This window comes from Cyanistes caeruleus, chromosome 34, assembly GCF_971803275.1.
Source record: "Cyanistes caeruleus chromosome 34, bCyaCae1.hap1.1, whole genome shotgun sequence".
NCBI lineage: Eukaryota > Metazoa > Chordata > Aves > Passeriformes > Paridae > Cyanistes > Cyanistes caeruleus.
Window position 1 is genome coordinate 770,603 of NC_141735.1, and position 17,084 is coordinate 787,686.

The 17,084-nt window shown below is 62.1% G+C and overlaps 2 protein-coding genes across 4 annotated transcripts; both read right to left on the reverse strand.

Annotated features, from left to right (window-relative positions):
* Positions 1 to 156: 156 nt before the first annotated feature.
* OTUD5 (OTU deubiquitinase 5) lies at positions 157 to 13,758 on the reverse strand. Of its 2 annotated transcripts, none has more exons than XM_086871016.1 (9): positions 13,059 to 13,758; positions 12,290 to 12,380; positions 12,123 to 12,187; positions 10,985 to 11,141; positions 8,728 to 8,876; positions 7,245 to 7,430; positions 4,661 to 4,856; positions 3,335 to 3,448; positions 157 to 344 (listed from the first exon to the last, which is right to left on the reverse strand). In XM_086871016.1, exons 1-9 carry the CDS (start codon positions 13,623 to 13,625, stop codon positions 226 to 228), a joined length of 1,644 nt encoding a protein of 547 aa, XP_086727142.1. In that variant the 5' UTR covers positions 13,626 to 13,758; the 3' UTR covers positions 157 to 225. The 2 variants fall into 2 exon arrangements, with proteins under 2 accessions (XP_086727142.1, XP_086727141.1); XM_086871015.1 differs by having other exon boundaries at positions 12,290 to 12,383; positions 13,059 to 13,756.
* A 627-nt stretch (positions 13,759 to 14,385) lies between these two features.
* LOC147647713 (3-beta-hydroxysteroid-Delta(8),Delta(7)-isomerase-like) lies at positions 14,386 to 16,631 on the reverse strand. Of its 2 annotated transcripts, none has more exons than XM_086871055.1 (5): positions 16,575 to 16,631; positions 16,045 to 16,378; positions 15,457 to 15,493; positions 15,247 to 15,377; positions 14,386 to 14,778 (listed from the first exon to the last, which is right to left on the reverse strand). In XM_086871055.1, the coding sequence occupies exons 2-5, from the start codon at positions 16,358 to 16,360 to the stop codon at positions 14,570 to 14,572; spliced, it is 693 nt and encodes a 230-aa protein (XP_086727181.1). In that variant the 5' UTR covers positions 16,361 to 16,378; positions 16,575 to 16,631; the 3' UTR covers positions 14,386 to 14,569. The 2 variants fall into 2 exon arrangements, with proteins under 2 accessions (XP_086727181.1, XP_086727182.1); XM_086871056.1 differs by lacking the exon at positions 16,575 to 16,631 and adding an exon at positions 16,516 to 16,557.
* Positions 16,632 to 17,084: the final 453 nt, after the last annotated feature.

Consider the following 17,084-nt stretch of genomic DNA (forward strand, 5'->3'; position numbering starts at 1 on the left):
TCCTCCCCTCCCCCTCATCCGGGGGGGTCCCTCTGATATTTTTGGGTGGATTTTTTGGGGGTAACTCGTGCTGCTTCGGATGAATTTTTTTTTTTTGTGATTTTTTTTTTGTTGTTGTTCTTTTGTTGTTTTTTTTTTTAAGGGGAGGGGTCCGCAGAGGGGTTTTTTTTTTGTTGTTTTTTTTTGAGGGGGGGTCTCGGGGCTGCCAGTCCGGGGGGTTCAATATCAACTCTTGTCGGTGGCGGGGTCTCTGTGGCGCGAGGTTTTCATGGTCTCCAGGTACTCCTGCTGCGACACCGCCAGCACCGACGCCAGGATCTCGTCGTCCTCCCAGTCGTTCAGGCCTGAATCGGATTCAATTCCATTCCTTTTTATATTGTTTTTATTTATTTTTAGTTATTTTTATTTTATTTTTACTTTTTTTAATTTATTTTTATTTATTTTTATATTATTTTTATTTATTTTTATATTATTTTTATATTATTTTTATTTATTGGTATTTATTTTTATATTATTTTTATTTATTTTTATTTATTTGTATTTATTTTTATTTATTTTTATTTATTTTTATATTATTTTTATTTATTTTTATATTATTTTTATATTATTTTTATTTATTGGTATTTATTTTTATATTATTTTTATATTATTTTTATTTATTTGTATTTATTTTTATTTATTTTTATTTATTTTTATATTATTTTTATTTATTTTTATATTATTTTTATATTATTTTTATTTACTTGTATTTATTTTTATATTATTTTTATTTATTTGTATTTATTTGTATTTATTTTTATTTATTTATATTTATTTGTATTTATTTGTATTTATTTTTATTTATTTTTATATTATTTTTATTTATTTTTATTTATTTTTATTCATTTTTATATTATTTTTATTTATTTGTATTCATTTTTATTTATTTTTATTTTATTTTAATTTATTTTTAGATATCTTTAGTTATTGTTATTTATTGTAATTTATTTTTATTTATTTTTATTTATTTTTATTTATTTTTGCTTTATTTTTATTTTATTTTTATTTATTTTTACTTATTTTTAGTTATATTTATTTATTTTTACTTATTTTTAGTTATTTTTGTTTTATTGTTATTTTATTTTATTTTAATTTTTATTTTTATTTTATTTATTTTTATTTATCTTTATTTATTTTTACTTATTTTTATTTATTTTTTATTTATATTATTTCATTTTATTTTATTTTTATGTTTATTTTAATTTATTTTATTTTACTTTATTTTTACTTTATTTTACTTTATTTTATTTTTACTTCATATTTTATTTGATTTTAACTTTATTTTACTTGATTTTATTTTAATTTTACATTACTTTATTTCATTTTGTTTTATTTTAATTTAAAATCCCCTCACATGCCCCCCCAAACACCCCCCAAAGCCCCCCAAACCCCTCTAATCCCCCCCAGACTCCCCTAGACCCCCCAAACCTCCCCTAGATCCCCCCAGAACCCCCCAAACCCCCCCAGTTTCCCCCAGACCCCTCCCCAAACCCCAAAACCCCCCTAAACCCCCCCAGACTCCCCCAAACCTCCCCTAGACTCCCTCAGACCCCCCGAAACCCCCCTGAAGCCCCCCAGACCCCCCCAAAGCCCCTCAGACCCTCCTACACCCCCCTAAACGCCCCCCAAAGCCCCCCAGAACCCCCCCAAAGCCCCTCAGACCCTCCTGCACCCCCCTAGACCCCCCCAGAACCCCCCCAAACCCCCCTAAACCCCCCCAAAGCCCCTCAGACCCTCCTACACCCCCCCTAAACCCCCCAGAACCCCCCAAACCCCCCCAGTTTCCCCCAGACCCCTCCCCAAACCCCAAAACCCCCCTAAACCCCCCCCAGACCCCCCCAAACCCCCTCAGACCCTCCTACACCCCCCTAAACGCCCCCCAAACCCCCCCAAAGCCCCCCAGAACCCCCCTAAACCCCCCCAAACCCCTTCAGACCCTCCTACACCCCCCCTAAACCCCCCCAGAACCCCCCCAAAGCCCCCCAAAGCCCCCCAAAGCCCCTCAGACCCTCCTACACCCCCCCAAATCCCCCCAGAACCCCCCCAAACCCCCCTAAACCCCCTCAAAGCCCCCCAGAACCCCCCAAAGCCCCTCAGACCCTCCTGCACCCCCCCTAGACCCCCCCAGAACCCCCCCAAAGCCCCCTAAACCCCCCCAAAGCCCCTCAGACCCTCCTACACCCCCCCAAACCCCCCCTAAACCCCCCCAAACCCCCCAAAGCCCCTCAGACCCTCCTACACCCCCCTAAATGCCCCCCAAAGCCCCCCAAACCCCCCCAAACCCCCCCAGAACCCCCCCAAACCCCCCTAAACCCCCCCAAAGCCCCTCAGACCCTCCTGCACCCCCCCTAAACCCCCCCAGAACCCCCCCAAACCCCCCCAAAGCCCCCCAGAACCCCCCAAACCCCCCTAAACCCCCCCAGAACCCCCCCAAAGCCCCTCAGACCCTCCTGCACCCCCCCTAAACCCCCCCAGAACCCCCCCAAACCCCCCTAAACCCCCCAAAGCCCCTCAGACCCTCCTACACCCCCCCAAACCCCCCCTAAACCCCCCCAGAACCCCCCCAAACCCCCCTAAACCCCCCCAGAACCCCCCCAAAGCCCCTCAGACCCTCCTGCACCCCCCTAAATGCCCCCCAAAGCCCCCCAAAGCCCCCCAGAACCCCCCAAACCCCCCTAAACCCCCCCAGAACCCCCCCAAAGCCCCTCAGACCCTCCTGCACCCCCCCCAAACCCCCCCAAACCCCCCCAAACCCCCCCAAAGCCCCTCAGACCCTCCTACACCCCCCCAAACCCCCCCAGAACCCCCCTAAACCCCCCCAAAGCCCCTCAGACCCTCCTACACCCCCCCTAAACCCCCCCAGAACCCCCCCAAAGCCCCCCAAAGCCCCCCAACCTCCCCACAGCGCCCCCAGCCCCCCCAAAGCCCCCCCCTCAGACCCTCCCAGATCCCCCCAAAGGCCCCCCAGCCCCTCCAAAGTCCCCCCAGACCTCCCCTAAACTCCCTTGGACACCCTCAGACCCCCCTAAACCCTCCCCCAGACCCCCCCAAAGCCCCCCCCGAGCCCCCCCAAACCCCCTCAGACCCTCCTACACCCCCCCTAAACCCCCCTAAACCCCCCCAAACCCCCCCAGAACCCCCCAAACCCCCCTAAACCCCCCCAAACCCCCCCAGAACCCCCCAAACCCCCCATAAACCCCCCCAGACCCCCCCAAACCCCCCCAGACCCCCCCAAACCCTCCCCCAGACCCCCCCAAAGCCCCCCCCGAGCCCCCCGAGCCCCCTCCCCACTGACCGAAGGCGGTTGGGGACATTTGCTGCATGATGGCGCGGCACTCGAGCGCGGGGTACAGCGACACCAGGGGGGGCGTGGCACGACCCCCCCCCGCCCCCAGCTGGCTGCTCGTGCCTGGGGGGGGCACAGCTTCAGAGACCCCTCCCCAAATTCACCCACGGCTTCAGAGACCCCTCCCCAAATTCACCCAAAACACCCCATCCTGGGCACAGCTTCAGAGACCCCTCCCCAAATTCACCCAAAACACCCCATCCTGGGCACAGCTTCAGAGACCCCTCCCCAAATTCACATCCACCTTCAGAGACCCCTCCCCAAATTCACCCAAAACACCCCATCCCGGGCACAGCTTCAGAGACCCCTCCCCAAATTCACACACAGCTTCAGAGACCCCTCCCCAAATTCACACCCACCTTCAGGGACCCCTCCCCAAATTCACCCAAAACACCCCATCCTGGGCACAGCTTCAGAGACCCCTCCCCAAATTCACACACAGCTTCAGAGACCCCTCCCCAAATTCACCCACAGCTTCAGAGACCCCTCCCCAAATTCACACCCCTCCCCCAGCCCGGGCTCAGCTTCAGAGACCCCTCCCCAAATTCACATCCACCTTCAGAGACCCCTCCCCAAATTCACCCACAGCTTCAGAGACCCCTCCCCAAATTCACCCACAGCTTCAGAGACCCCTCCCCAAATTCACCCACAGCTTCAGAGACCCCTCCCCGAATTCACACCCCTCCCCCACCCTGGGCACAGCCTGGGGGTCCCAGTGTCTCCCAAATCCCAGTTTGGGGGGGGGGCTCAGAAACATCAAATCCCAGTTTGGGGGTCCCAGTTTGTCTCCCCAGTCTCCCCAGTTTGGGTTCCCAGCACCCCCAGTCTCCCCAGTTTGGGTTCCCAGTTTGGGTTCCCAGTCTCCCCAGTCTCCCCAGTTTCCCTCCCAGTCTCCCCAGTCTCCCCAGTTTGGGTTCCCAGCACCCCCAGTTTGGGATCCCAGTCTCCCCAGTCTCCCCAGTTTCCCTCCCAGTCTCCCCAGTTTCCCTCCCAGTCTCCCCAGTTTGGGTTCCCAGCACCCCCAGTTTGGGTTCCCAGCACCCCCAGTGTCCCCAGTTTCCCTCCCAGTCTCCCCAGTTTGGGATCCCAGTCTCCCCAGTCTCTCCAGTTTGGGTTCCCAGTCTCCCCAGTTTGGGTTCCCAGTCTCCCCAGTTTGGGTTCCCAGTCTCCCCAGTCTCCCCAGTTTGGGTTCCCAGTCTCCCCAGTTTGGGTTCCCAGTCTCCCCAGTTTCCCCCCCAGTCTCCCCAGTTTCCCTCCCAGTCTCCCCAGTCTCACCTGGGGCGCAGGGCGAGGGGGGTTTTCCGGCGGGGGGGGCTCCGGGCGAGGGGGGTTTGGGGGGCTCCGGGTGCAGCCCGGGGTGCTCGGGGGAGGGGGCGGCGCTGCGGGGGAGGGGCGAGCGGCCACTCCACTCCTCCAGGCCACTGGCCGCGGCCGCGGTGGCCGAACTGCACGTGGCGCTGGCCTTGCGGGGCTGGGGACACAGGGGACACTGAGTGACCACTGAGTGACCACTGAGTGACCACTGGGGACACTGAGTGACCACTGGGGACACTGAGTGACCCCTGAGTGACCACTGAGTGACACTGAGTGACCACTGGGGACACTGAGTGACCACTGAGTGACCACTGAGTGACCACTGGGGACACTGAGTGACCACTGAGTGACCACTGGGGACACTGAGTGACCCCTGAGTGACCACTGGGGACACTGAGTGACCACTGAGTGACCCCTGAGTGACCACTGAGTGACCACTGGGGACACTGAGTGACCACTGAGTGACCACTGGGGACACTGAGTGACCACTGAGTGACCCCTGAGTGACCACTGGGGACACTGAGTGACCCCTGAGTGACCACTGGGGACACTGAGTGACCCTGAGTGACCACTGAGTGACCCTGAGTGACCACTGGGGACACTGAGTGACCACTGGGGACACTGAGTGACCCCTGAGTGACCCCTGAGTGACCACGGAGTGACCACTGGGGACACTGAGTGACCCCTGAGTGACCCTGAGTGACCACTGGGGACACTGAGTGACCCCACTGAGTGACCACTGAGTGACCCTGAGTGACCACTGGGGACACTGAGTGACCCCTGAGTGACCCCTGGGGACACTGAGTGACCACTGAGTGACCCCTGAGTGACCCTGAGTGACCACTGGGGACACTGAGTGACCCCACTGAGTGACCACTGAGTGACCCTGAGTGACCACTGGGGACACTGAGTGACCCCTGAGTGACCACTGGGGACACTGAGTGACCACTGGGTGACCACTGAGTGTCCCCTGAGTGACCACTGGGGACACTGAGTGACCCCTGAGTGACCACTGGGGACACTGAGTGACCCCTGAGTGACCCCTGAGTGACCACTGAGTGACCCCTGAGTGACACTGAGTGACCACTGGGGACACTGAGTGACCACTGAGTGACCACTGAGTGACCACTGGGGACACTGAGTGACCCCTGAGTGACCACTGAGTGACCCTGAGTGACCCCTGAGTGACCACTGAGTGACCCTGAGTGACCGCTGGGGTGACCACAGAGGTGACCACAGGGGACACTGAGTGACCACAGGGACAGGGGACACAGGGGACACCGTGGGGTCAGCAGAGTGACCACAGGGTTTGATGGGGACACCATTGGGGACAGCAGGGGACAGCAGAGATCAATGGGGACACCAGGGGTCACCCAGGGTCAACAGGGACACGGTTGGGGACACAGTTGGGGACAGCAGGGGACACCAGGGGTCAATGGGGACAGCAGGGGACACCAGGGGTCAATGGGGACAGCAGGGGACACCAAGGGACACCAGGGATCAATAGGGGTGGTCAATGGGGACACCAGGGGTCAATGGGGACAGCAGGGGTCAATGGGGACACCGTTAGGGACACCAGGGGTCAATGGGGGGGGTCAATGGGGACACGGTTGGGGACACCAGGGGTCAATGGGGACAGCAAGGGTCAATGGGGACACTGATGGGGACACCAGGAGTCAATGGGGACAGCAGGGGACACCAGGGGTCAATGGGGACACCACTGGGGACACAGTTGGGGCCACCAGGGGTCAATGGGGACAGCAGGGGTCAATGGGGACAGCAGGGGTCAATGGGGGGGGTCAATGGGGACACGGTTGGGGACACGGCTGGGGACACCAGGGGTCAATGGGGACACCACTGGGGACATGGTTGGGGACACCAGGGGTCAATGGGGACACCATTGGGGACAGTGTTGGGGACACCAGGGGTCAATGGGGACACCGTTGGGGACAGTGTTGGGGACACCAGGGGTCAATGGGGACACCGTTGGGGACACCAGGGGTCAATGGGGGGGTCAATGGGGACACCAGGGGTCAATGGGGGGGTCAATGGGGACACCAGGGGACAGCAGGGGTCAATGGGGACACCACTGGGGACAGCAGGGGTCAATGGAGACAGCAGGGGTCAATGGGGACACGGTTGGGGACAGCAGGGGTCACTGGGGACAGCAGGGGACAGCAGGGGTGACTGGGGACAGCACTGGGGACAGCAGGGGACAGCAGGGGTCAATGGGGACAGCACTGGGGACAGCAGGGGACAGCAGGGGACAGCAGGGGTCAATGGGGACAGCACTGGGGACAGCAGGGGACAGCAGGGGTCAATGTGGACAGCAGGGGTCAATGGGGACACGGTTGGGGACAGCAGGGGTCACTGGGGACAGCAGGGGACAGCAGGGGTGACTGGGGACAGCACTGGGGACACCAGGGGATAGCAGGGGTCAATGGGGACACGGTTGGGGACACCAGGGGTCAATGGGGACAGCAGGGGTCACTGGGGACAGCACTGGGGACAGCAGGGGACAGCAGGACAGGGCCAGCGGCCGCACCTGGCGCGCCTGTTTCTCCTGGTCGCGCAGCCACTGCAGGTAGGACTCGCGGGCCACCTGCTCCTCGATGGCCTCGTTGGTGGCCTCCCAGTCCGTGGCGCGTTTCTTGTCCTCCAGCATCTGCTGCTCGATCCACGACTCCTCCGACGTCTTGATGGCGCTCTTCATCAGCGACTGCTCCGCCAGCTGCGGGGACACGGGGACACGCTGGGGCCAGGGGGACACGGTGGGGACACAGCTGCGGGGACACGGGGACACGCTGGGGACATGGTGGGGACACAGCTGCGGGGACACGGGGACACGCTGGGGACATGGTGGGGACACAGCTGCGGGGACACGGGGACACGCTGGGGACAGGGGGACACGCTGGGGACACAGCTGCGGGGACACGGGGACACGCTGGGGACACGGGGACATGGTGGGGACACAGCTGCGGGGACACGGGGACACACTGGGGACACGGGGACATGGTGGGGACACAGCTGCGGGGACACGGGGACACGCTGGGGACACGGGGACATGGTGGGGACACGGGGACACGCTGGGGACAGGGGGACATGGTGGGGACACAGCTGCGAGGACACGGGGACACGCTGGGGACAGGGGGACATGGCTGGGGACATGGGGACATCGTGGGGACATGGGGATATCGTGGGGACACAGCTGCAGGGACATGGGGACATTGTGGGGACATTGTGGGGAAACAGCTGCGGGGACACGGGGACATGCTGGGGCCATGGGGACATTGTGGGGACACGGGGACATTGTGGGGACACAGCTGCGGGGACATGGGGACATGCTGGGGACATCGGGGGATACAGCTGCAGACATGGGGACACACGTGGACAGCTGGGGACACGGCTGGGGACAGCTGGGGACACCAAATCACAGCCCCCAGACCCCAAAGTGAGGGTCCCACCCCCCCAAATCAGAGCCCCCAGACCCCAAAGTGAGGGTCCCACCCCCCCAAATCAGAGCCCCCAGACCCCAAATCGGAGCCCCCAGACCCCAAATCGGGGTCCTGCCCCCCACATCCGTACCCCCAGACCCCAAATCAGAGCCCCCACCCCCAAATCTGAGCCCCCAGACCCCAAATCGGGGTCCCACCCCCAGATCCGTACCCCCAGACCCCAAATCTGAGCCCCCAGACCCCAAATCAGAGCCCCCACCCCCAAATCTGAGCCCCCAGACCCCAAATCGGGGTCCCACCCCCAGATCCGTACCCCCAGACCCCAAATCTGAGCCCCCAGACCCCAAATCAGAGCCCCCACCCCCAAATCTGAGCCCCCAGACCCCAAATCGGGGTCCCACCCCCAGATCCGTACCCCCGGTTTGAAGGAGGGCAGCCCCAGCCCCATGGAAAAGTGACCCAGGAAAGGTCCCCAGACCCCAAATCAGAGCCCCCAGACCCCAAATCTGAGCCCCCACCCCCAAATCTGAGCCCCCAGACCCCAAATCGGGGTCCTGCCCCCCAGATCCGTACCCCCGGTTTGAAGGAGGGCAGCCCCAGCCCCACGCCGATGGTGGCCTTGTTGGGGTTCACCACCGAGTTGTAGTGGATGTTGCGGTGGTAACTGACCCGGATGGGCTCGTCCTCGTTGTGCTGGATCCCGTGGAACGTGTTGATGGGCTCTGCGGGACCCCAACATGGGCAGGGGAACCCCAAAATGGGCAGGGGAACCCCCAAAATGGGCAGGGGAACCCCCAAAACACACAGGGGTACCCCCAAAATGGGCAGGGGAACCCCAAAATGGGCAGGGGAACCCCCAAAACACACGGGGGAACCCCAAAATGGGCAGGGGAACACCCAAAATACACAGGGGAACCCCAAAATGTAAAGGGGAACCCCCAAAATGGGCAGGGGAACCCCAAAATGGGCAGGGGAACCCCCAAAATAGGCAGGGGAACACCAAAATACACAGGGGAACCCCCAAAATGTAAAGGGGAACCCCAAAATGGGCAGGGGAACCCCAAAATGGGCAGGGGAACCCCAAAATACACAGGGGAACCCCAAAATGGGCAGGGGAACCCCCAAAATACACAGGGGAACCCCAAAATGGGCAGGGGAACCCCCAAAATGGGCAGGGGAACCCCAAAATGGGCAGGGGAACCCCTAAAATGGGCAGGGGAACCCCAAAATGTAAAGGGGAACCCCCAAAATGGGCAGGGGAACCCCAAAATGGGCAGGGGAACCCCCAAAATGGGCAGGGGAACCCCCAAAACGCAGGGGGGAACCCCAAAATGGGCAGGGGAACCCCAAAATACACGGGGGAACCCCAAAATGTACAGGGGAACCATGAAATGTACAGCAAAACCACAATAAACCACAGGAGAACACCCAAAAACCACAGGGGAACCCCCAAAACACACAGGGGAACCCCCAAAATGCACGGGGGAACCCCCAAAATACACAGGGGAACTCCCAAAATGTGCAGAGGAACCCCTAAAATACACGGGGGAACCCCCAAAATACACAGGGGTACCCCCAAAATGCACAGGGGAACCCCAAAATGTGCAGGGGAACCATGAAATGTACAGCAAAACCACAATAAACCACAGGAGAACACCCAAAAACCACAGGAGAGCGCCCAAAAATGGTTGGGAGCACCAAAAAACCAACTGGGACCCCTCCCCATTAATCCCAGCACCCCCAGGACCCCTCCCCATTAATCCCAGTTCTCAGAAGCCCCCTCCCCATTAATCCCAGCACCCCCAGGACCCCTCCCCATTAATCCCAGCTCCCACAGGACCCCTCCCCATTAATCCCAGCTCCCACAGGACCCCTCCCCAGCGCTCCCAGCACCCCCAGGACCCCTCCCCAGCACCCCCAGCACCCCCAGGACCCCTCCCCATTAATCCCAGCACCCCCAGGACCCCTCCCCATTAATCCCAGCACCCCCAGGACCCCTCCCCAGCACTCCCAGCACCCCCAGGACCCCTCCCCATTAATCCCAGCACCCCCAGGACCCCTCCCCAGCGCTCCCAGCACCCCCAGGACCCCTCCCCATTAATCCCAGCACCCCCAGGACCCCTCCCCATTAATCCCAGCTCCCACAGGACCCCTCCCCAGCGCTCCCAGTGCCCCCAGGACCCCTCCCCATTAATCCCAGCACCCCCAGGACCCCTCCCCATTAATCCCAGCACCCCCAGGACCCCTCCCCATTAATCCCAGCACCCCCAGGACCCCTCCCAAGCGCTCCCAGCACCCCCAGGACCCCTCCCCAGCACTCCCAGTGCCCCCAGGACCCCTCCCCATTAATCCCAGCACCCCCAGGACCCCTCCCCATTAATCCCAGCTCCCACAGGACCCCTCCCAAGCGCTCCCAGCACCCCCAGGACCCCTCCCCAGCACTCCCAGTGCCCCCAGGACCCCTCCCCAGCGCTCCCAGCACCCCCAGGACCCCTCCCCATTAATCCCAGCACCCCCAGGACCCCTCCCCAGCACTCCCAGCACCCCCAGGACCCCTCCCCAGCACTCCCAGTGCCCCCAGGACCCCTCCCCAGCGCTCCCAGCACCCCCAGGACCCCTCCCCATTAATCCCAGCACCCCCAGGACCCCTCCCCAGCACTCCCAGCACCCCCAGGACCCCTCCCCAGCACTCCCAGCACCCCCAGGACCCCTCCCCAGCGCCCCCAGGACCCCTCCCCAGCACCCCCAGCACCCCCAGGACCCCTCCCCAGTGCCCCCAGCGCCCCCAGGACCCCTCCCCAGCGCCCCCAGCGCCCCCAGCAGCACGCACCGGTGCCGTACTGGTACACCTCGACGGGCCGGTTGTACATCTCGGCCATGGCCTGCATCTCGATGTGGTTCCCGTGGCACGTGCTCTTGCGCTTGCGGTTGATGTAGGTGGTGAAATCCTCGGTGACGTAGTTGGAGAAATAATCGGCGTTCTTCATCTGGGGAGGGGGCGCGGGGGGACACGGGGGGGACGTCAGAGACACGGGGGGACATGGGGGGGACACGGGGGGGACATCAGAGATAGGGGGGGAGACATGGGGGGGACACACGGGGGGACATCAGATACAGGGAGGGGACATCAGAGACACAGGGGGGACACAGGGGGACACAGGGGGACACACGGGGGGACACGGGGGGGAGTCAGAGACATGAGGGGGACGTCAGAGACACGGGGGGACACGGGAGGGACACGGGGGGGACACGGTAGGGACACGGGGGGGACACGGGGGGCACGTCAGAGACATGGGGGGACATCAGAGACACAGGGGGGACACAGGGGGACACAGGGGGACACACGGGGGGGACACGGGGGGGACGTCAGAGACATGGGGGGACACGGGGGGGACATGGGGGGACACACAGGGGGGACATCAGACACAGGGGGGACACAGGGGGACATGGGGGGACACAGGGGGGGCGTCAGATACATGGGGGGACATGGGGGGGACATCAGACACATGGCAGGGACATGAGGGGGGACATCAGAGACAGGGGGGACACGTCAGCATGGGGACAGCAGGAACATGGGAGAGCTCTGGGGATACTGGGAGAGGTTTTGGGGATACTGGGAGAGGTTTTGGGGACACTGGGAGAGGTTTTGGGGACACTGGGAGAGCCCTGGGGACACTGCAGGAGGTGGGAGGGGCAGCAGCCTGGACCCCCCCCAGTGTTCTGAGCACCCTCCCAGTCCCTTCCCAGTGCCCCCCAGTCCCTCCCAGTCCCTCCCAGTCCATCCCAGTGCCCCCCAGTGCCTTCCCATTCCATCTCAGTCCCTCCCAGTGCCCCCCAGTCCCTCCCAGTCCCCCCCAGTCCATCCCAGTGCCCCCCAATCCCCTCCCAGTGCCCCCCAGTCCCCTCCCAGTGCCCCCCAGTCCCCCCCAGTCCCTCCCAGTCCCTCCCAGTGCCCCCCAGCCCCTCACCAGGTAATCCATGCAGTGCTTCCTCACCACCTCGTGCATGTCCTGGTCTCCGTACACCTGATCAGCTGTGGGGGAGGGGACACCGAGGTATCAGTGGGGGCGGGGCAGCACCTCGGGGGGGGTTTTGGGGGGTTTTTGGGGGGGTTCTGGGGTTTTTTGGGGCTCACCCACGGCCCGGAACAGGCAGGCCCCGTCCTCCTTCATGCGTTTGATGATGAAGCCTTTCTTCTCCCGCAGAGCCTTCTCGAACCGGTGCTCCTGCTGGAGACACAGCCGGGCTCGGGGGGGGCTCGGGGGGGCTCGGGGAGGGGTCTGGGGGGGGCCCTCGGGGAATTGGGGGGGGTGGGGGGATGGGGGAGCCACAGGGGAAAAAGGGTTGGGGTCAGAAAGGGGGGAAGGGGGGATAAGGAAGGGTTTAGGGGGGCCCCATGAGGTTGTGGAGGGTCCTGGGGGGTTCTTTTGGGGTCCCTCGGGGAATTGGGGGGTGGGGGGGCTGGGGGTCCACAGAGGAGCAAAAGGGGATGGGGGAGGGGTAGAAGGAGGTTTGGGGGGGTCCCAGTGGGAATCGTTTGGGTGGGGGGGTCTAAAAAAGGGGGGACGGGGGGGAATCCCGGGGGGAATCCCAGGAAAAACTGGAGGGGGGAGGATCCAGGAAAAGTTTATGGGGACAAACAACGGGAAAAAGAAAACAAAAACAACAACAACAAAAAAAAAACCCCGCAGAGAACCGGAATGAGGGGGGACAACGGGGGGACCCCAATCCCAAACAACTCCCGGTGTGTCCCGGTGTCCCCTCGGTGTCTCCCGGTGCCCAGAGAGGCTCCCCCGGTGCCCCCCCGATGTCTCCCAGTGTCCCCCCGGTGTTCCCCGGTGTTCCCCGGTGTCCCCCCGGTGCCCGGAGCGGCTCCCCCGGTGTCCCCCGGTGTCCCCCCGCACCTGCTCGGCCGTGGCCGGATCCATCTCCACCCGCCCGGCCTCGTACTCGTCCTCGCTGTTGTATCCTCCACCCGCCTCGTCGGGCCCGGGGCTGCCGCAGGCGGGGCCCAGCCCCATCCCCAGCCCGATCCCCCCGGGGCCCGAACCGGCGGAGCCTCCGCTGGGCCCGGCCCCTCCGCGCCGCCGCCTCTTGCTGTGCCCGGGGCCGCCGCCGCCTCCGCCGCCGCAGCCGGGCCCGCGGGGCTCGGGCAGCCCCAAAGCCGCCGCTTCCAAGCCCAGCAGAGCCGCGGGCCCGTCCGCCGAACCGGGGCCGCCGCCTCCGGGACCTCCGGGCCCGGCGGGAGGAGGAGAACCGGCGGCTCCGGGCAGCCCGGCCCAGCCCCGCAGCGGCGGCGGCGGCGAGGCCCGAGGCCGAGGCCCCCCCACGCCGGGTCCCCCGGGTTCACCGACGCCTCCGGGGCCTCTCTCCGGTCCCGCGTCCGCTCCGCGCTCGGGCCCCGCGTCCGGGCCCGAATCCGCGTCGCCGTCGGGAGCCGGGACCGGCTTCTTCTTCGGGAGGATCGTCATGGCGGGGCGAGCATGGGGGGCCCCCGGGGGGCTCGGCGGGGGTCGGGGGCGGGCCGGGGGTCAGCCGGGGGGGCTCTGTGGGGCGGGGGGGCCGCGGGAGGGGGCTCGGAGGGGCCCCCCCGGCTCTGAGGGGCCGCGGGCGCTGCGGCCGCCGGGGCCGTGTCAACATCAACAGCCGCGACCTCCGACCCCGCGCGCGCTTCCGCCTCGCCCGCGCCGCGCCCCGCCATTGGCTGGCGCCGGGAGCGCCGCCCTGCCATTGGCGGAGAGCGCGCGCGGAAGTCCCGCCTCCCCCAAGCCACGCCCCCGCCGTGGGAAGGCGGGACCGGCGTCGCCATGGTGATGGAGGGGGCCGAGCTGTGATTGGGCGAGGGAGGTGATTGGCTGGTTCCGGAGGCGGGAGCTAAGAGAGGAGGGTGCTGATTGGCTGGTGGAGGTGCCGGTTCAGAGCAGAGGGGAGGGGCGGGTTAAGGTAAACGCGCGCGCTGATTGGCTGGCGGAGTCTCAATCACGGGAAGGCGGGAGTGGCAAGGGGACGCCAAGCGCTGATTGGCGCGAGCATTAACCCCCGCCCACACCGCTCTCTTATTGGCTGTAGCGAACGACCTAATTTCCCATTGGCTCAGGGGCGGAGCCCATGCGAGAAGCCCCTCCCCTCCCCATAACCCCACCCCAACTGTCAATCATCAAGCCCCGCCCCTTTCCCCTCCCTCCCACGTGGTCCAACCCCCCCAAAACCCCCCAAAATCAGAGCCCGAGCTCCATTTCCAGCTCCTTTATTAAAACCCCCCCCAGGAACGAGGGGCGCTCCCTCCGCACACCCCAAAACCGAGCCCGAAACCCCCCAGAACGGGGCCGGGGGACGCCCACGGAGCCCCCTGGAGCCGGGGGAGGGACGGGGGGGGCTCCAGGAGGTTCCGGGGGTCCCTCGGGGGGTCCCGGGCTCAGTGGGCCTTGTGGCGGGGCCGGTCGTGGCCGCGCTGGGCGCTGGCCAGCTGGCGCCAGGCGTCGAGGATGAGGAGGCCGGGCACCAGCAGCCAGAGCCCGTTGAGCCCCACGAAGTAACCCCAGAAATAAAGGGGGCGGGGGTCGCTGTGGGTCCAGCCCGCCCGAGCCTCGGTGGCGAAGTACAGAACGTCCCCGTAGAGCTGCCCTGGGGAGGGGACACAGGAGGGGTCAGGGGGGCAATGGGGACACCGCGGGTGGCATCTGGGGGCTGGGAGGGGACACGGGAGGGGTCAGGGGGGCAATGGGGAAGGGGACAGGGATGGGGACACCTGGGACAGGTGAGGATGAGGATGAAAATGAGGATGAGGACAGCAAGGACGGGTAATGATGAAGATGAAGATGAGGACAGCAGGGACAGGTGATGATGAAGATGAGGATGAGGAGGGGCACAGGTGAGGATGAGGATGAAAATGAGGATGAGGATGATGACAGCAGGGACAGGTGATGATGAAGATGAGGATGAGGACAGTTGATGATGAAGATTAGGATGAGGAGCAGGACAATTGATGATGAAGATGAGGATGAGGAGGAGGACAGTTGATGATGAAGACGAGGATGAGGAGGGGGACAGGTGAGGATGATGACGAGGATGAGGAAGGGCACGGGGCCGCACCGAGGGACACGATGAGCTGCAGCACGTAGCGGGCCGGGTGGTGGCGGAGGAAGGCGAGGAAGGTGAGGAAGCTGAGGGGACCCCAGGCCCAGGCTGTCACCGTCTCCATGGCAACCGTGAAGTCATCGCTCCTGCGAAGGCCGAGGGGAGACCCCCAGGGGTCACCGGGGGGTCCCCGGGGCCGCCCCCTCCCCACGGACCCCAACTCACGTCATGTAGCGGCTGTCGGCCTTGGCGTACTCCTTCCCTGGGGAATTTGGGGAGGGGGTCACCAGGTGGGGGGGGGCAGGAGACCCCCCAAAGCCTCCAGGGGACCCCCAGCACCAGGGTGTCCCCCTCCCCACCTGCCCAGGGACCCCAAAAATGCCCCAGGGACCCGACAAATGCCCCAGAGACCCCTCCCCACATGCTCAGGGAACCCAAAAATGCCCCAGGTCACCCAAAAACGTTCCAGGGACCCTTCCCCACATATCCAGTGAATCTCCAGCGCCCCACAATGTTCAGAGACCCCTCCTCAAATGCCCCAGGGACCCCACAAATGCTCCAGGGACCCCTCCCCACCTGCCCAGGGACCCCACAAATGCCCAGGGACCCCACAAATGCCCCAGCGACCCCTCCCCACGTGCCCAGGGCACCCACAAACTCTCCAGGGACCCCTCCCCAGGTATCCAGTGAATCTCCAGCACCCCACGATGCCCAGAGACCCCTCCCCACGTGCCCAGCGACCCCCCAGCACCCACCGCAGACCCCGAGGAGCCCTCCCCAAAGCCACCGGGGGACCCCCTTGGCCTCGCTCACAGACGTCAGCCAGCAGCCCGGTGTCGGCGGGCAGCTCCCGGTGCCGGAGGCTGAAATATCCTTCCAGGACCCCGTGGATACCGGAGCAGAGCAGGAACCAGCCCAGGACCAACCGGCGGGCGGGGCTCCGCTTGGCCCCGCCCTTGGCCCCGCCCTTGGCCCCGCCCCCTGCCCCGCCCAGCGCCCAGCCCAGCGAAAAGAGCGCCGCCGCCGCCGCCGCCACCGCGCCTGCGCACTGCCAGCCGGGCCGCGCGCCCGCCACGTAACCCGGCAACGCCAGCGCGCGCGGCCAATAGGGGTGCGCGCTCGTCTCCATGGCAACAGCGCCGCCGCCCTGCGTGAGGGGAGGGCGGAAGTGAGCGCCGAGGCCTGGCAGGAAAAGAGCGAGCCCGCCCCGCTGGAACGCGCGGAGCCCGCACGGAGCTGTCCCGCCGCTCCCCGGTACCGCGCAGAGCCCCTCGCAACCCTCACCGGGCCGCTCCCCGAGCGATGCGGCCCGGTCGGAACGAGCCCTCCCCGGTCCCGCTCACCTCAGCCGTTCTACCGGGCCCCGCCGCTCCGGCGCCCGCCGCGCGCCTCGCTCCGCCCCCGTGCCGCCCCCGCAGCCAATGGCAGCGCGCCGCCTCAAGGCCGACCAATGGCGGCGCGCCCCGCCCGCCTCTGCCGGCCGCTGATTGGCTGAGCTCGCCCCTGGGGAGATGTGGGACCAGAGGGCGTGGCCATAAGGGGGCGTGGCTCAGCGATGCTCCGCCCAAGAGGGGCGTGGCTTAAACCCCTCCTATGGGGGCTCTATAGGGGACCCCCCCCAAATTATATAGGAATGTCAAGACCCCTCCCCAAATTATTTCAGATGCAACAGACCCCTCCCAAAATAATTCTGGGGCTCTGGAGACCCCACCCTAAATTATTTCAGAGTCTCAAGACCCCCCCAAATTATTTAGGGACCCCCAAGGACCCCCCCCCAAATTACATGAGTACCCCCCCAACCGTGTAGGAACCAGATGAAGCCCCCTCCCCAAATTGTTTTGCTTTTTGGGTAC